Source organism: Myotis davidii, unplaced genomic scaffold (assembly GCF_000327345.1).
Source record: "Myotis davidii unplaced genomic scaffold, ASM32734v1 scaffold591, whole genome shotgun sequence".
In the NCBI taxonomy this organism is placed as follows: Eukaryota; Metazoa; Chordata; class Mammalia; order Chiroptera; family Vespertilionidae; genus Myotis; species Myotis davidii.
Window position 1 is genome coordinate 1828550 of NW_006284340.1, and position 20812 is coordinate 1849361.

The 20812-nt window shown below is 37.4% G+C and overlaps 1 protein-coding gene across 5 annotated transcripts in view; it reads right to left on the reverse strand.

Moving 5' to 3' along the window:
* CEP350 (centrosomal protein 350kDa) overlaps positions 1–20812 on the reverse strand; it is a 128204-nt gene that overhangs the window by 66513 nt on the left and 40879 nt on the right. For all 5 annotated transcript variants that reach the window (XM_015570073.1, XM_006754495.2, XM_006754496.2 and 2 more), the window contains 8 exons: positions 18682–18795; positions 15932–16045; positions 9929–10075; positions 8069–8718; positions 7189–7310; positions 4041–5101; positions 2523–2673; positions 589–761 (listed from right to left, as the gene is read on the reverse strand). In XM_015570073.1, the coding sequence (XP_015425559.1) occupies positions 589–761; positions 2523–2673; positions 4041–5101; positions 7189–7310; positions 8069–8718; positions 9929–10075; positions 15932–16045; positions 18682–18795 (2532 nt within the window). The remainder of the gene's footprint in view (positions 1–588; positions 762–2522; positions 2674–4040; positions 5102–7188; positions 7311–8068; positions 8719–9928; positions 10076–15931; positions 16046–18681; positions 18796–20812) is intronic.

The following is a 20812-nucleotide window of genomic DNA, read 5'->3' on the forward strand; positions in this document are numbered from 1 at the left end:
ATCCCCCCAGGGATCAGGCTGAGCCAGCAGTCAGACATCTCGCAGTCGGGATCCCTGGCTCCTTACCACCAGCCTGCAGTGGAGGCGGGAGAGGCTCCTGCCACTGCTGCAGCACTCACCAGGCATGAGCCAGGCTTCTGGCTGAGCAGCACTCCCCTTGTGGGAGTGCATTGACAGGGGGCAGTTCCTGTGTTGAGCGTCTGCTCCCTGGTGGTCAGTGTGTATCATAACAACCAGTCGTTCCACCATTCAGTCGATTTGCATATTAGGGTTTTATTATATAGGATTGAAAAAATAGGCATCAAGTATTAATAGCTATCTCTGAGCAAAGGGCTCAATGGGAATTTATATTTCTTATATGATGGCTTATCTATAATCCTTAAATTTTTATCATTGCAAATGTATTCCTTTTGTATTAAGCAAAAGATTTATACTATTATATATCGAAAGGTATTACTACAATAATATGAAAGCTAATTACATTATCATAAAGAAACTCACCTAACTGCTTACGGAATAAAATAACTTTAAATTACTACCACAAAATCACTGGTAATAGAAAAAGTCACCATGTAGAATTCCACTTACATTCTATCTTTTCTTTTTTTCCTTTTCTTCCTTTAGAAGAAGTAGATGAACAAGAAGATGCAGCAGACTGGGTCCCTGATGAATGCTGGGAAGTAACATCCACAGAGGAAAGATCATAGGCTGACTTCCTGCTAGAATGGTCTTCTTTAGTGCCCAAATTGCTACCACCAATACTGTCAAAGAATAACAGTGGTTAAAAAAACAAACAAGTATTAAAATGAAGCTAATGTATAGATATTTTAAATCTATTTGATCACAAGGAGAATATAATTATACTCAAAGATGCCTTCCACTTTTTTGTTTTTGTTTTCTTACTACCATAAGCCAGGATTCTTTCCTATGGCTCAATTTATTACTGAGAAAAATATAAGGGAGTTATTAAAGTGAAACCAATAAAAATGGACAATTTTGACAGAAGAGGAAAAGTATGTTGGATACTAGAAACTGCGGCCTCAATTTCTATTCAGATTTATAATTTAATATATGATCATTATTTTCCTATTGATAATCTTACAGGGAACAACAATTTAATATGTTCTACTTCAACCTAAACATAAAATGCACTAAATCATATTGATTCCTGATACTAAATGTCACAAGTTTTTATTTTAAAATTTAATCTTTTCTTAAGACCTCAAAATTTAAAACTACACTTTTCCTGATATTATTTGAATAATACTTATTTTGTTAGTCCAACTAGATATAACTATTTTTAAAAGATCATCCAATAATTTTATGTAAATTACAATTTGTAAATTTTGAAGAAAATTATATTGAATGTAAGTAATTACAGAGTACTTTATATAGTAAGAAAATCAGGAAAAGTCTGATTCACTTGCTGTATGACTTGGTACAAGTAACTTAGTGCTTCACTTCCTGAAGTAGGAATGGTAATATAATTCTAATCATATCAGGCTATAATAAGAATTAGCTAATACAGGTAAAGGCCCCTCAGTCCTCTCAGTGCCTTGCACATTAAGTGATCAATAAATATTAATAACTAGAGGCCCAGTGCACGAATGTCGTGCACTGGGGGAGTGTGGGGGTCCCTGCACCCTCTCCAATCTGGGAGCCCTCAGGCACGATCTGGGACCGCTCGCTTCTAACTGCTCACCTGCCTGCCTGCTGGGAGCGACCGACCATCGGAGCCATGTCCCCCAAAGCCTCCGGCTCTCCCACTGAGCAGCTTGGGGGGAGCGACTGAGGGAGCCACATCCCCCCAAGCCGCTGGCTCTCCAGCTCTGCTCTCTGCCTGGCGCCTGTGTATGCAAATTAACCCACATTTTTGTTGGGTTAAATTGCATACTCACTTCTGATCAGCTGGTGAGTGTAGCATAGGGATGGTCAATTTACATATTTCTCTTTTATTATATAGGATAATTCTTTTTCAATGCTTTGCAAAATTTTACATGTTATCCCAATTAAAAAAAAATATTGATTTGGATCATGAAGTCAAGAATCTATCTGGTTGTCCTCAGTTCTATCACACAAAACCATTTCTTAATCTTCTTACATTAGTATAACGTGGATTAGTTCCCCAATACGATCCTCTACTAGGAACTCACAGACTGATTTAATAACCTTTATTCTGCTTACTATGTGCCAGGCCCTGATCTAAATACTTTGTATTTAACTGAATATTCATAACACTCCATGAGACTAGTACTGTTATTCTTTCCGATTTCACAGAGAGGAAAACTGAGGCATGGGGAGGTTAGTAATAAACCCAAAGACAAACGACTAATCATCAGGAGAATCAGGACTTAAAACCAGGAAGTCTGAATCCAGAATCTGTGTTCTTAAAAACCAGTGCTATGCAACCTCAAAATGTATCTTTAAGCAAGCAAAATCTGCCTAATATTCAGACTGCAGTTCTCATTTGTAAGTTTCTTTCATTTTTCAGATTTCATTCCACATTGTCAACATATTCTTACCTAGGTTCAAGAGCTGATTTTTTTTCTGTCAAAGTCCCACTCCCTGGAGAGGAGACAAAATCATCTTCATATGAAACACTGCTTAGAGGAGTTGTGCTGGCATTCAAGGGCTGTGATGCTGATGCCCCTCTTTTGAACCTGTCTTCAAACTCTGTCAAAAGTAATAATTGAAATGTGTTTTAAAACAAAAATAAAAATACTACAAGCAAAACATTCCACAACATGGGGATTAACAACATAGATTTAAGGATATTTCTGTTTGCTTTTACTAGTGCTTTTCAATTTATCTTTATATCTAACAATACATTTTTAACTTTTTATTACTTTTCAAGCATACATGAAAGTAGAGACTAGCATAATGAAACCGAAGTATCCATCACCCAACTTCAACAATTATCAATACATGATCAATCTAGTTTCAATTAAATTTCCTATTCTCCCCATCTCTCATTCCCCTTACAGAGTACTTTGAACCAAATCCCAGATAACATATTATTTCAACTGTAAGTATTTCAGTGTAATTATAAAATTTTAATGAAAATCTAATAGAAGGATTTAGGAACCCAAATTTCTTATTTAAAAAATAAGGTTGCTTTGAAAACACTTTACTTTCTTCAAAAGAACTTTAAAATCCAAAGAACTTTAAAATTACCATCTACAGAAATGTGTTAAACCAAAAAGATCAATAGTCTATATAAATCTACGTAAGATCATAACAAAGTAGCTAAATATGAATTCAGGGAAAACCCAATGTGATACCCAATTAAGCATAAGATGAACAGATGAAATCACTCCATTTGTCAAATAAGTTGTACACTGTGTAGAATGCAAATTAAAAAACCACAGTATCAATAGCTGACTTAAGGCTCAGCCTCACTCTCCAACCTGAAATTCTAAGGTTAAACCTAAGACAGTTGAATCCACCTATGGCAGTAAGAACAAAGAAAGGGCTTGAAGGAACTAAGTCCATCATAGAAAAATTGTGTTGCAGAATCTCAGGCCAAGAAGGGCCCTTTAGAAGTTATTGTTTCAGGAACCAACTATGGAGCTACATTACTCTTCAAAGTCTGTTTTTAAAATTAGTGTTGATGAACAGTAATAGATTTGTTTTCATTATCAGAAATGTTACTATAGTTGCCCCTCTTAATTCCTGACCACTATATTACCAATAATTCACAAGTTACTGTATTAAGAAATAGACTTACTATATAAATTACATATCTATGGTCACAGAAAACCTAGTATACATACCAATCTTGATCATCATCTATGAGTTTCTCTAAATTAGACCAAAATTTCTATAATTACCAATCAATGATTGTTTTATGACATTAAAAACTAAAAATTTAAAGATTAAATTACAATACTCTAATTGAAGTTGGCAGATAATTTTGATTTAGACAATGTTTCCATTACCCTCATTAACAATGAAAATTTGTACTTAAGTATTATCTTTATAGAATTATGAAAAAATTAAGATAATATACAAATATTACAAAGCTTACTTATTTTTCTCACCTTTCCCATATGACTGATATGATTTTGTAAAAATATTAATGACACTACGTGGACTTCCCTTTGCCAATTCTTCCCATGGTTCTTTGCTTTGTGTACCACCTATGTGACCCAAAAGTGGTAAGAATTTTTCAGCTTCCTTCTGAAACTGTTTGATGGGTTCATAAGCATTTCTTTCTCCAGCACAAAATTCCTTTTCCTTTAAGATTTCTGCTATCTTCAAAGAGGGCCGTCCATCTCGGCCTCCCTCTTCTTCAGAGAGACTCCCCTCACTAAGAAGAGGCCCTTCACTGACTGAGTCTGTGCTGGAACCAAGGGACGTTTTGGCTTTGAATTGAGAACAAGGCTGCAGATCAGAGCTAGAAGAGTCAGTCTGCTTCTTACACAACTGTGCCAGCAGCCCTTCTGGTTTGGGAGCAGGGGATCTCATTCTGAAGCTTGAAATGGCACTATGAGGTCTTATCACCTCAGGAAGCTTTTTAAATTCACTAAGGTTGCCTACACCAGGAAGCTCATCATCAAAAGTTGCATGAGATACACAGGTTCCTAGCATCTTTTGAATTCTGGCAGCGAAAACATCTTCAGTATCCTCTTTCACAGGTGGACTTACAACCTTTGTCCAAGGTCCATCTTCTTGGGGTGTTTGTTGCACATCATACTCAGTGTTCCACACTGACCCATAATTAATGTTAGCCCCAGCTAATTTCTTGGCTTCATTTTCAATCCTGCTAGACAAAGAAGCAGCTGTAGCTTTCAGGGCTTCAATACGATCTAGTTTACTCTTATATTGGCTGGCACTAGGTTTTAACAAGGCATCTTGATGAGCAGCTGGTGAGGTCAGATACGGTTGAGGTGTAAAAGTTAATGGCCCTGAAGCAGTATTATGGTTCTTCCTGGTTGGTAAAATAGATTCCAAATCCTTATGCAAAAATCCTGCATGCTCTAGACTCAAGAGATGAGAGAGTAAATTTCCAGCTGTTCCAACAAGAGGCTGTGGTTGAGAATGATGGACACGTGGGCTCAATCTATCAGGCGGCATCCATGTAGGTTCTGTCAAGTCCCTTCTGCAAATGAAAGTCACAATATGTTCGTTAACACAGCAACTCATAACTAAGCTAATGGGTTTTTTTTAAGTTTTGTTTTTTTCTGATTATAGGAGTAATGTACACTCACTGCAGAAAAAAAGGACAGGTGAAGAGGACAAAAAAGATAAAGATCACTCATAGCTAAACAATGACAAAGAGGCACTATTAATATTTCACTTAGAATTATATCTTCCCAAATGTTTTTCTACATGTATGTAATGTTTTGGTGTTAATTTCACAAAAATATAATTTTATCATACATACATACTGTTTTGCAAACTGCTTTCATCAACTAAGATATTTTGGACTATTCATTAAAGAGAAGGCATTCTTACCTTTAAGACTCTGTGGACAAAATTCTTTACAACACTGGCTCTACCCTTCCCTTTAAAAATAATGCTACATAAAAGAGAATGCTAAGATTGATAAATATTAGAGAAGCTTCGAACAGACTGTCAAACTTCAGAGAGAAGGCAGGAGAGGGTGGGGGGAGGGTAAGAGATCAACCAAAGGACTTGTATACATGCATATAAGCATAACCAATGGACACAGACACTAGGGGGTGAGGGCATGTGCTGGTGGTTTGGGGTAGCCAGGGAGAGCTCAATGGGGTAAAAAAGGACACATATGTAATACTTTAAACAATAAAGAATTTTTAAAAACTTAAAACAGACGCCGAAACCAGTTTGGCTCAGTGGATAGAGCGTCGGCCTTCGGACTGAAAGGTCCCAGGTTCGATTCCGGTCTAGGGCATGTACCTTGGTTGCGGGCATATCCCCAGTGGGGAGTGTGCAGGAGGCAGCTGGTCGATGTTTCTCTCTCATCGATGTTTCTGACTCTCTATCTCTCCCCTTTCCTCTCTGTAAAAACTCAATAAAATATATTTTTAAAAAACCCAGAAACTTAAAGCAGACTATAAAACAAAAAAGATTGATAAATATTAACATAGACATGATATATATTATTCTAATTAATAGTTAATGACAAACATTTATGTTTAACATCATATATACTAAAGAAATAAGGAGATTACTACAATCTAGTTCTTAAAAAAATAATGAACATAAAAACAATGAGTACCAATGTAAAACTATGAGAATCAGTCATATATATATATATATATGATACAATGAAAGGTGTCCATAAAGTCTAATAACAGAATAAAGATGTCCTAGGCAACATTATTTAATTCATCTGTTTCCAGACTATGGACACCCTGTATATTAAGGGATACTATAGATATATTGAAGGCTGATGTTAACTATTAAGAAGATTCTTAGACAAAATAACATGAAATTTTTTTCCCTTGGAATTATCCATTATTTTGGGATGATGACATGAATATGCTTATCAAAATGGAAGGTGACAGAAAGCTGGGAGGCACAGCTAACCCTACACTATCAAATGACTAGAGGCCCAGTGCACGAATTTGTGCATGGGTAGGGTCTGGTTGGCCCACCCTGATGGGAGCCCATCAGGCCGGCATGCCAAGGGGGCGGGGCCTCCGATCAGGGTTTTGGGGGCCAATCAGGAGCAGGGCCGGCTGAGGGTAGGGACCACGGGTGGTTGGCCGGCCAGCCCCGTCCCCGGTTGGGTGTTGGGGGCCAGCAGGGGGGTGGCTGATCAGGGCCCTGGATCAGGTTAGTTGGCTGCCGTAGTGCGCATCATGGCTACCAGTCGTTCTGGTCGTTCGCCATTCCAGTCGCTGGGCTTTTATGTATATCAACTAGACGCCCGGCGCATGACATTCGTGCATGGGGTGGGGGGCCCTCAGCCTGGCCTGCACCCTCTCACAGTCCAGGATCCCTTGGGGGATGTCCGCCTGCTGGGTTAGGCCCAACCCCCCCTAGGGATCACGCCTAAGCCGGCAGTCAGACATCCCTCTCGCAGTCCAGGGATCTTGCAGCCCGGGACCCCTCGCTCCTTACCACCCACCTGCAGCAGAGGCAGGAGAGGCTCTTGCTCACATAGGTCAATCAACAAAATTAACTGAGCATAGACCACTACACTAAATTTTATGGGAAGACAGACAGACCCTTGATCATCTTACATTCTCTCCTTTTTACCTTGCAAGAGGCTGTGGTGGTTCTGACAGGGACATGTCACTGCTGGAAGATGCACTTGGGGGACGTTCCTGCACTTTGTTTTCTTTGTCAGATTCTCCAGATGGCTGATACCCTGGTCTGGTCTAGTAGAAAAAGGACATCAAATGCATCTGACTCCAATCACAAAGATACATTCAGGGAATACATGGGACAAATATTAAATCATTTCACCTTTATAAAAATAATGAAACGTAGGGGCTTTTTTCCCTGTCAAATAAAACCCATTTAAACTTAGTTTGTTTTAAAAACAGCCATTACAATTAATAGCAAATTTATACCTGAAATCCAACAAGGGAACCTAATATTAACTGCATAATTTAGAGGATATTATACTCTTTCTAAACCTCAGTTTTTCACCAGATAAGTAAAAATACTAGTATTAGCTACATCTGCTCAGACTTCTGAAAATTTACTAAAGCTAAGTCTGTAAAAACCTTTAAAACGGTACACACTTAATGTTACTTACTATTTTTAAAAACATTAACAATACTCATAAAATTACTACAATGAACTAGAATATTCTCTAATTTCAGCACAGATCACAAAACTAGGCTTTTCATTATCATAATCTAACTTCATGTGCTCAGTAATACAATGAAAACTAGCAATGGATGATGAGATGAACAGATTGGTAACAGAGAAATAGTAAATCTCTAATTGAGAACTTATGTTCAATCATATTTATCAAATAACTCTTCATATACAATAAATTTCATGAAAGGCCATCGTTACAAATTTTGCTTGACCATAAAGGAATGGTTGGTAATTTTTAAATAGTATAGCAAATAAACTTTTCCTAACCATAAGTTGCTTGCCTTTGTATTTCTGCCACTACTATTACCTGTATTTCCTGCATAGTATGTTGATGAGTCGGCTCTTCAAGCAAGGTCTTTTCTAGTAGCAATTTGGAGTAAGTTTCCTGTAGACGCCTAGTTGCTGATGGCTCAGAAGGAGGCACATTTTTTACTTTAGTAAAGGCTTCTTTCTGCTTCCGGTAGAGCTCCTGCAATCGTTTGTTCTTCTGCTCAGTGGCCTCCTTTTGAGCCTTCTTCTCTTCATTTTGCTTCCTCTTCCTTTCCTCCTGCTGTTTAACAATGTACTGTCGCACCTCATCTGTGTCATAGTGGCGCTTTTTAGAAATAACAGGGGGATCTTCATTAGCTGTTATTTTGTCAGGTTTTCTTTTTATTGGGCTATGACTCCTCCAAGCTTGTACTGGTGCTGATGACTTCTGATTTTGTACATCTCCTGCCTCTTGCCTTGTCGCAGAATCCAGCTGTAGGTCATCAAGAATTCCACGAATTTCAACAGGTAAAAAGTCTTTATTCAAGGCAGTATTTTCCTCCTGTTTATTATCTGGAAGAGATCGAGCTAATTTCTTTATATTATTTTCAGACCGAGCTCTACTTCTTGAACGTTCTGAGTTTCGTGGAAGATGTCTATGTGAAATATTTAACCTGGGATCAGATTCTGCTCTTCCAATATGACTTCCTGCAAAGGATGAACTGTTAGTGATATATTAAAACTCTGTATTCTTTCCTAAAATTTATTGCACTCAGTGAGAAAATTTCCCTTTATCTTAAACTCTAATTTAAATATTGTATAAAGTCTTCTAAAGAATATTATAGAAGGAAACAAAATCATCTTTTTTTTTTTTTTTTTTTTTAGCAGTAGGAGAATTTCTATATTCTGAAACATTATGCTTCCTTGGCATTAGAAAAAATGCATATTTTAATATTTCTGAAATAAGAACAGATATTGATGTGAATATTTAACTATTAATGGAAAATTATTATTTCTCTCTCATGTGCTTATTTAATGTTACTCTCCCTCCCAAACTCCCAAACGTCTGATTTAAAAAAACCAACATTACACCAACACAACTCTCCAAAGAGTGACAGAAAAAATTAAATATATAGAAAAACAATCATGTTATCATCTAGATATTTGTTGATGTGGCTTACTTTTAGGCTAAGAATGCATGTGAGTTTATAAGCTAAATTAAAGTGAAGAGAAGCAAATACAAAGTATATATTAACTTCTATATACCAAATTATACCTGCAATTGCATTTCTTACTGAATCCATTGCATAAATTCAAATTAAGGCAGATTTTGCTGCTGAAAAGGAAAGCTGGCCTATCGGTATAAATATTTCATTTTCCAAACTTAGCGTTCATGAAAAAGTAGCTAGTTACTGCAAATAGCATTCAAAAAGAATTTCAAAAAGAGAAAAGTAATGGAATCAAGGGTCAAACTAAGGAGTTGTGGATCCTATTCAAATTTTGCTGCCCACTGCCTATATACCCAATTCTCTCTCAGGGCTTATTTCCTAATCTTCCAAACAAAAAAAACTGAACCTTTTTAATGTATGTCTGTGTTTGTGTACATAGGGATCAGAGAAATTGGTTTTGATTCTCCTAAGGTTCCTAAAAGTCTATTAATATTTGCTTAAATGATGCTTTGATATTCACAATATAATAAATATAACATAAACAAAATTCTTAGTAGAGATCACCATAACTGCTGTGTGCAGAAGTTATCCATAGATAAGCCCAATAGAATGTCTTCTTTTTTGAGCTACATTCACAATTTTACATACAAAGCAAAGTCATAGAGCATTACCAAAAGAGTATTTTCACCCTCTATAAGTACTTACATAAGCAAATTTTAATTATTGAGGTAATGTAATAGATTACTTACCAGATTTAGTAGTTCTTTCTCTTCCACTTCTGTCACTTGATACTGTCCTTCGCTCTTTTTGCTCCATTTTGGGTGCAGGTCCTAGAATCTTCTTTACTAATTTTTGTCCATCTCGCCAAGAAGATGTACTTATCAGATGACTGCTACCTAAAATATAAGCATTGAATTTAAAATTTAAATTTTAGCTGTAAAAAGTATATCTACTCAATCATACAGGTTTCCTAATATTCTTAATGCTTACTTTATGCCAAAGTCAAAAGATTTATAATCTACTTTTACTTTTAACCCTAAGTCTCCAAAATCAATGAAGTTTAAATCTTGATGTACCCACACACAGTTAAGTAAAAAATATTAATGATAACTGAAACCTCAAAAACTAGGTCACTGAATCCAACAATTTTTCCACAGAACAAAAATATTCCTTAACTATAAAAGTGTTTGGTTATCCACACTAGCACAGTATCTGGCACATAGTAAAATGTATATTTGCTGAACTTAATCTAAGCACAGAAAAAAATTTGAGTAAATATATAACATATAACAGTTAACTGTGATTACCTTTGGAGGTGATGATATTATAGGGAATTTCACATTAAATTTCACAGATATATACCAAAACTACACACTACATTTTAATGCGTAAAATAATGACATTAAACAAATACTATCAACATTTTCAATTATCCGAATTATAAAAGTTTATGAAAATAAAAGAATGTTCCAGTAAATACAGCTGTATACCAGGAGAAAATCTTTTCATTTACTATTGTCAGGTTGTAAAAAAATTAAAATTAGACCATCATCTCAAAATAGACAGTAACTTAAAAACAACAAATGATCTAAAAGACTGTTTATAAAATAGAAACCATAAAAAATAAGCATGAGATATATATTTAAATACAAAGTAATATAAGAAATGGAATAAGCCCTAACTGGTTTGGCTCAGTGGATAGAGCGTCGGCCTGCAGACTGAAAGGTCCCAGGTTGGATTCCGGTCAAGGGCATATACCTTGGTTGCGGGCACATCCCCAATAGGAGGTGTGCAGGAGGCAGCTGATCGATGTTTCTAACTCTCTCTATCCCTCTCCCTTCCTCTCTGTAAAAAAACCAATTAAAAAAAAAGAAATGGAATAAAAATAATAAAATAGTCCTTTAAACCTAATTAAATTAGAAAAATGATTTTTACATTCATAGTCATTGTTGGTTGATTTATAATAAAATCATTCTAGTTATGCATTGCTTGTTGAAATATAAGTGGATATAAAATGTATATATATATAATCTAATAATAGACAAACACGGTAATTGATCATACCTCTGCTACACTTCCCATTGGCTAATCAGCAGGATATGCAAATTAACCCAACCAAGAAGGCGGCCAGCAGCCACACAGCTGAAGCAAGCAGGAGGCTTGCTTGCTCCAGTGATGGAGGAAGTCAAGCTTCCTCCTTCTGCGGCCAGGCTCTGAGCTCCATTTTAAGCAACAAAGTTGCAATTATAGAAGCTAAACAAACCCCAGATGCCTGCTTTCAGCAGGCCGTGGCCTGGGACATGGAGTGGCAATAAAGTTTCAATTATAGAAGGTAAATAAAGCCCAGAATTAAAAAAAGAAAAAAGAAAAAATGGAGAGGCTGGGAGCTTCCGTCACCGGCTTGGGCAGCCTCAAAATGGCCCTCAGCCCAAAATCTGGATTTCCTGCATCTAGGGAGAAATCAACACTGGCCACATGAGACCCACCTTCCTTCCTGGCATACCTTCCAGGGCTGATGAGCATTTGCCACTGCGCCTGTTTTCTCAGACCTGGCTCTTCACTCCTTGGTGTTACCTGCCTGGGCCCTGTAGCATCCAGTTTGTAGTCCTGACCAGATTTTTCCATCTCTAACTGGGCCTTCCAAAGGACAGTCATCCTTGTGGCAGCTCTGCCCCCAGTGGCTGTGTGACCTTGAGGTAGCTACCTGGTCTCTGGATGAGCTTCATTTTGTTATCCTTAAAATTGAGACAATAGCCCTAGCTGGTTTGGCTCAGTGGATAGAGCATCAGCCTGGGCACTGAAGGGTCCCAGGTTCGATTCTGGTCAAGGGCATATGCTCGGGTTGTGGGTTCGATCCCCAGTGTGGGGCGAGTAGGAGGCAGCCAATAAATAATTCTCTCTCATCACTGATGTTTCTACCTGTCTCTCCCTCTCCCTTTCTCTTTGAAATCAATATAAATACACATTTAAAGAAATACAACACACAGACAAACACACACACACACACACACACACACACACACACACAATAAACAGTATTATGTGTCAGGGGCCCCAAAACTGCTCATTCACCTTGTTCAAATAATGCAAATAATAGCATGGTATCTAATCAAATAATGCAAATAATAGCATGGTATCTAATAGAAATAATACAAAAGAAAGAAAAAACAAATGAAAATGTTCATTATATTATTATAAGAATTAACCTAAATATTGAAGAATGATGAATGGTGAATTAAACTAGATTTCTACTAAATAGAGTACTGTGTGGCCATTTCAAATCACAATTTCTATAAGAAATAACAAAAATGGGGGAAGATGGGGGGGCAGAAGGGGGAGGTAAGAGATCAACAGAAGGACTTATATGCATGCATATAAGCATAACCAATGAACATAAGACACTGGAGGGTAGGGGAGGCCAGGGGATTGTCAAGGGTGGGGGAAAAAAGGAGACATATGTAATACCCTTTGTAATACTTTAAGCAATAAAAAAAAAGAAATAACAAAAATGTTCTATAGAAAGCTTCTAAGAGAAAAAGATAAAACTTTATATATGTAATGACTACAATCACATATTATTATGATTTTAAAACTTTTGTAAGGAAGTACACAAAATAATACTAGTACTTTATTTAACTAAGGGTAGTTTTTTTTGTGGTTTCTTCTATTTTTCAAGCTTTTTGTGATGCCATGCCTTCTATATATATAAAAGCCTAAGCGACCATACAACCAAATGACTGATCGCTATGACATGCACTGAACACCAGAAGGCAGATGCTCAACGTAGGAGCTGCCCCCTGGTGGTCAGTGTGCTCCCACAGCAGGAGTGCCACTCAGCTGACCGACCCATCCCAGTGGTCCACCAGCCCGGCAGCAGCCACTAACTCCCTCAGTAGTTCCCAGGTCCAATCTCCAGAGAACAGGCCAGGCCTGATCCCGACAGCGACACCTCCTAGAAGTTGGCCTCGGGCACCTTGGCCACTTTCCTTCCCTAGACACTCCGCAGGGAAGAAACAATATAAAAGCAGCTACCAGGTGGCTCCCAACAACCGGCACAAAAGTCAGCAGGACAGATCTGGATCCTGGGCTAGCAAGGGCATCCCACTGCCCGCCTAGAAGGCCGAGTGCGTCCTTGCCCCCCTCACCTCCCTCCGGATGGGCACCAGGCGTAGGGCTCACAGCCGCTGCGGCAACGTTAGTCTCTCCCAATCGGGACTGACTGGGTGCAAGCCAGAGGCAGGCACAGTGGGGCCGGGATGAGTGGGAAAGGCAGGCAGGAGTTACAGGCGGTGTTGGACTGAGAGTTTCAGCCAGATCCCCGCAGGCCAACCCCAAGGGACCCCACCCATGTACGAATTCGTGCACCAGGCCTCTAGTTTATAATAAAAAACATTTGTTTAGAGTTTCTTTAAATGGGGCTTTAATTTAAAAGTTTAAATGCAAGTATAACTTTAATGAAAACATCTATTATGAAGAAACATGAATTATAAATGTGTGCTATTTATTTTATAAAAGAAATATTTTTGCAACTTGTTATTAACCTTAAACAGTCAATCTAAAATATTTAAAAGATTTTACGTCTATTGCTCAATTTAGTTATAAAAAACTTTATGCTTTTAAGCAAAATGAGAGAACAGACCTCCCTTCAATTTCAGCTTACTTTTCTGAATCAAAAGCAAGCAACCATAAATATACTGGTAGTTATTTATAAATGTTGGCTTCTGAATATCCTCATTGGTTATTTCTGAATTCTGGCTTTCTGGAATAGTCTCATGCAGTCATTGGTAGAAAAAGAGGACTTTCACTATAGATAAACTATTAATGCACATTTAATGACTCAGTCTCAGTCACTGCCCCAGTACACACATAGGAATTAGCCTACCACAAAACTGGACAAATACAACCCAAGATCAGTGTTCAAAAGTTATAGCAGTTCCAGTGTTTCATTTCAAACTATGCCCCCTGATAACAGTATTACATAGTAACTCATGAAAAATAACATGCCTTATTATTATTTTTTATTGATTTCAGAGAGGGAAGGAGAGGGAGGGAGATAGAAAGGTCAATGATGAGAGAATCATTGGTCAGCTGCCTCCTGTATGGCCACTACAGGGGATCAAGCCCACAACCCAGGCATGTGCCCTTGACTGGAATCAAACCCGGAATCCTTCAGTCTGCAGGCTGACACTATCTACTGAGTCAAACCAGCTAAGGCATGTGCCTTGTTTTTTTAAGAATTAGTTTAGTTTACATTCAGATAATTCGTGCTCCTATAATTTTTTTTTTATTTGTATACAGTGAGGGTCATTCTCTTCTGACAGCTAAAGTTAACAATGGGTGTCACAAAATATGTTATTTGCCACTCTATTAATTAGTCTATGGCCAGAAATACAAGTGCCTGGTCAAAATCCAGTGCCCCATCACTCCTGCTCTTTGTTCCCACAGATCTTGCACACCCCCTATCATACATTCATCACACTTTATTCAAACTGTGTATTACCGTCTTCCTGACAAGATTATAAGCTTCAGGAGAGCAGGGACTATGTGCATCTTGCTTACAACTGTACTGGCTAAGCTAGTATAGCACAATACCTCACATATAGCAAGTGCTCAAAAATATATGCATAATGAATGAATGTATAAATGATTGATTCAAAATGTCTCCAAGCTGAAAGTGACAAGCTCCCAACTTTCTCCACCCTCTCTTGGCCCAAATTACTCACTGACATAAATATGATATACTAAAATAGCCATTTTCAGTATAATCCGAAATAATAATAATTAGTAATGGACTTATTCCTAACATTTGAGTGCTTACCATACATATGCCAGATACTACATTGAGTCCTTTTAGGTATTATTTTAGTTCTGACAAGGACCCCATGAGAAGTACTACTGCCTTCTCATTTTACATATGGGAAAAATGAAGGACACTAAAATTAGCTCATTTATCAAAGGATCAAAGCTAGTTTATAAATCTGGGCAATCTGGATAGAGCCTAAAATGTTGATCACTATGGAACTAGGGAATTCTCTTTTTCACAGTATTGATCAACTCAGAGCCCAGCCTGACCACTACAGGCATGGACTGCCATACATTTGTTAGTGACAGTCATAAGCAATCCCTTTCTATATAAAAGTTTACTGCATAAAAATCATTACCTTTCATCTGATTAATTTTTATTAAAAAATGACAAAAAAATTTGAGGGGGGTGATAGATGTGTTTAGTATCATGGTAAACCTGTGGCTTCATGGGTATAGACTTACTAGTATATAAGAACTTATCAAACTATACATTCTAAATACATGTAGGTTATGCTATGCCAATTAAATACACATACACAAAATAATCTATCTATATAAAAGCCTAAGCGACCGTTTGACAGATAGCTATGACACACACTGACTACCAGGGGGCAGACACACTGACCAGAAGGTTAGCTTGCTGCTGGGGTCCAGCCAATCGGGACTGGGCTAGACCGGCCGGACATGCCCTGGAGCCCTCCCATGGTCCCTCCCCAGCCCCGATCGTACACCGGTGGGGTCCCAGATTGCAAGAGGGCGCAAGCCAGGTCGAGGGATCCCACCAGTGCATGAATCCATGCACTGGGCCTCTAGTGATATGTAAACTGTATTCCATTTTCATATGTGCCAAACAATGAGAACATCTGGTTAACAAACATTTATTTCCATGTAGATGCCATTTCAGGAATATCTAACTTTAGGAGGTACATAATATTGAGAAAACTAACCTGTTTTACATTCTGGACTTGAAAACTGTGCTACCTTTTGGACTTTTCGTACTGGCTTGACCATTTTCTTTTCTTTACTTTTTTCAGCAGGTTTCTCTTTCATAGAGATGTCTTCTGAAAATCAGAAACATTTACAGCAAATATTACAATTATTTCAACCCACCTACTTGTCCTCCCCCAGTATGAAAAATCAATATAAACTTTATAATTCTTCACTGAGGCTATTTCTATGACCCATAAGCTACCAATGCCAGCTCCTTTTACGGAAAGGTCTGAAGATTACTACTACTCCACCGTTAGGTTCCAAATCTTTGTATTTATTTTTTTCAGCAAATACTTGAGAAATGTAACTCAATTCTACAAACTAGAAGAAACTTCAACAGTAATGCTTTCCAGCCCATGTTCCACAGCATTTATAGAATCTCAAGAGATAAGCACTTTCTCAGATTCCGATTTCGTTTAAAACTTCCTATGTAACTGAGATATTAATGAACTTCTAGAATAAAACTTCATAAAATACCCAATATTCCTAAATTATGCCTTTATAGTTACGCTAGTGAAATATGTCAAGGTATTTCACATACAAATTACTACTCACTAATTTTTTCAATTCTAATCTGGGACTATATACAGGGATGGGCAAAAGTAGTTTTACATAGTACAAATAAATAATACAAGAATTAATAAATAAATAATAAAGGAAAAACTCTTTCACATATTCATAACTATAAACCTATTTTTGCTCGTGTGTGTGTGTGTGTGTGTGTGTGTGTGAATTAACCTCCATTACAAATAAATAAAGTAAATAAATATACTTTAAAATATACAGAGAGAGCTCTGCATTCTGGCAAAGTGGAAGTAAGTATGAGTCAAAGGCAGGAGCATACCAAATGTCTAAGAAACAGCAGGAGGCCAGTTTGCATGAAGTGAAGAAAGAGAAAAGTTGAATATACTAATAAGCTTAAGAAATCTATTATATATCCAAAGGAAGATGTGGCATTAGCAGCTGGATATAAAAGTTTGAGTTCAGAGGAGACGTTTGGAACAGAGACATAAATTTGGAATCATCATCAACAACAAATATTTAAAGCCCTGAGACAAGCTCATGTGTATGTAGATATATAAAAGTTGGGAGGGGAGAGGGCGGGAAAGGAAAGAAGGGGAGGAGGACAGATCCAAGTACTAAGAATGGGACATGCCAATTTTTAGAGATCAGAAGTAGATCAGGAAAAAACTGAAAAGGAGCAACCAGATTGAGCAGGAAAATCAAACACTTATGGTATCCTAAATGTCCAATGAAGACTTTTTAAAAGAGTTTCAATCATGTCCAATGAGAAATCAAGATGACAAATCAAAATTAAACACTGGATTTAGCAATGTGGAAGTAGCTGTTCCCTGGTGGTCAGCATACATCATAGCGAGCAATCAAACTCCCATTCTCCCAGTTGAACTCCCGAGGGGACACTTTGCATATTAGCTTTTTATATAGAGATACTTCTTCTCCACAAAGAATTTCTGAATACAGTGCTCTATAATTAACAGTAGGAAAACTGGACTGAACACTTAAAATGCCACCAAATTTATTAGAAGCAACTCTATGGAGGCTTACTAGAAAAATCTCTGGCTTTATAGTCAGAGATGGCTTTGAATCTTGGCTTTAATTCTTTTTTCTATTGTTGACACTATTATAGATGTCCCCATTTCCCTGTCTTTATTCCCTTCCACCCAGCCCCCGTCCCCCTTGGCTTCGCAACCTTGGGAAAATTATTCTTTGAGCCTCTATTTCCTCAACTGTAAAAAACACAGAATACTAAATACTAGCATCTTGTCCAAAATCATACTAGGTGTTCAATATTTAATAACATTATGAGTATGACCTTCCTATTTCCCTCTTCCTATCTTCCAGAAGTACCTCGTATTTCCAATCCTCTAACATTATTCCCTTCCTATAAAGTTCATTTTTCTTCCTGCATTTTGCCCTCATGTTAGTATCGTCTTAACTGCTGCCTGCCAAACACTGACCACTTCAAAGATCTCAAGAGATCTATCAGAAGAAATAAACTTCAACTAGACTGCTGTATTTTCTTCAAACAGGCCCTACTCTGCAAGTCCCTCAGTTTAAAAATAGCCTCACTTCTGTCACATCAGCCTTGTATGCTAATTTTAACCCTGGAGCAGAGCCTAGAGGCTAAGAGAGCCTTAGACTAAAACCACCACCACTTCAGTATACTATGTAATTAGAAAAGGGAAATATCTTTAGCTTGGTGACCATTTTTATGTTTAAACTAGTGGCCCGTTGCACGAAATTCGTGAACATTAAAAGGGAATTAGAGGAAATATTTTAATATTGCTATTTGGCCTTTCTCTATAATAGAAGTGTCACAGATGAAAGAAAACCAGTTAAATGTGTATGAAAATCTCCCACCTGTCAGTCTGGGGCACGCTAAGGGACCCAGAGTCAAGTCCCCACTCACCCACATGCGTCTCGAAATCGCATGAGACTCAGACCCAGCCAGCTCCACCCCTGTCAAGCCCCGGAGGGTGGGGGGTGCAGCCTCAGGTCCCCTAGCCCAGAGCCAGGCAGTAGATGCAGCCTCAGGTCCCCCAGCCCCCTCACAAGGGCCCGAGAGCATGATGACCATGCTCTTTATAATATAGAGCTATATAATAGCTCTTTATTATATAGGATATTTTAAGTTAGATACTATGCATGATATAACACTAAAAATCTTAAAAAGCTCTACTCTCACCTGCTAAGTGAAGTGCTAAGTCTCGATACAGTTCTCTACTCATGTTTTGAAACTCAGCCTCTTGCCACACTTTGCCATCAGGTGTTCGAATCTTGGTCTCTGAAGGATTGAAGCCTAATACATTTCAACACACAGAACATTCTTATCAAAGTTGCTTTATAAGTTTTGTTCGTTATACTTTTTTAAAAATAAGATATAATTAACATACTTTAAATTCACTCTTTTAAAGTGTACATCTCAGTGGTTTGTAGTATATTTACAAAGTTATACAACTATCACCATCTAATTCCCAAGCACTTCATCTCCCTGAAAAAAACCCCTGTACACATTAGCATTTGCCCCACACACAACTGTGTCTGTTCCCTGGCAACTGCTCATCTACTTTCTATCTTTATGAATGTGGCTATTCTGGACATTTCATATAAATAGAATCATACAATATGTGGTTTTGTGTCTGGCTTCTTCACTTAAGCATAAGTTTTCAATATTTATCCACTGTATAACATGTATCAAAACTTTATTCCTTTTTATTGTCAAATGATATTTCAATGTACAGTGGGGCCTTGATTTACGAGTGTCCTGACTAACGAGTTTTTCGAGATATGAGCCTTCTCTCGGCCGATTTTTTGCTTTGAGTTGCGAGCTAAAATTCAGGTTACGAGCCAGCTTCAGATACCCCACCGCTAGTTGATGCAGTTAAGGCCACAACATCAGCCCAGCATCACGTGTCTCACTCATTCACTGTTGATTTGCCATACGAGTAATTTGAGTTACGAGCTCCATCACGGAACGAATTAAACTCGTAAGTCAAGGCCCCACTGTATGGATATACCAACATTTGTTATCTATTCATCAGCTGATGGACATTCTATTTTTTGGCTACTATTAATGCCACTGCTATGAACATATGTGTACAAGTTTTTATGTGGACATATGTTTTCAATCCCCATGGGTATTATACCTAGAAGTGGAATAGCTGGGTCATATAGTAACTCTATATTTAAATTTTTGAGGAACTGCTAAACTGTTTTCTAAAATAACTGTAGTACTATTTTGTATTCTCACCAGCAATGTATGAGGGTTTCAATTTCTCCACATCCTCACCAACACTAGTTATTGTCTGTCTTTTTTATTACCGTCACCCTAGTAGATTTGAAATGGTATCTCAAGTATGGTTTTGACTTGCATTTCCCTAATAACTAGTAATGCTGAGCAGCTTTATAAGGTTCATGAAAGGAATGCATAATTAGCTACAACATAATGTGTTGACAAATACTATTTGGAAAAAGTAAGCTTCAGGGAGATAAAGCAATATATATTTATTCAAAAAGATTAGAAGTGGCCCTAGTTGCTTTGGCTCAGTGGATAGAGCGTTGGACTGTGGACTGAAGGGTCCAGGTTTGATTCTGGTCAAGGGCATATGCCCAGGTTGTGGGCTCAATCCCCAGTTGGGGGCATGCAGGAGGCAGCTGGTCAATGATTCTCTCTCATCATTGATGTTTCTATCTCTCTCCCTCTCCCTTCCTCTCTGAAATCAATAAAAATATATTTTAAAAAAAGACTAGAAGTGGAGAAATACTGAATTAAATGATAAAAATGTCAATCATAAATTATAAATATCAGAGATTTAAACTATCCTTCTCAAGACTGACAGAGAGACTACTTATTCTTTTCTTTGAAGAGAGGCCTTAGTTGCTAACATCTGTCAGACTTTGCCTATGACTGAACTAACTTCTAGAATAAACAAACCTTAAATGTATAATATGCATTTAATGGGTTTGACATAAGTATAGCAAAAGTTTTAGATAGTAACTCACTATCTCAGAAACAACAAGTACATTTGACCCCGCCATTCGCTATTTGCTCTGTCAACAGTGTGGACAATTACTACATAGTACACAAATAACTAAAAGGTATAAAAGAATTTTATTAATAATACATTAGACCAATCATGGATAACAGAGCAATTTTTTTCATGATTCTAAAGAGAACTATTCACAATTTTATCACAAATTAGCTAGAATAAAATGCAAATTACCTGTTTTTTAAAAACTAATTCACAATGAATGTCATTAGCAAAACAAAATAAAACTGGTAATTCGTCTAAATGTACACAGCAAAATTTGTTCTG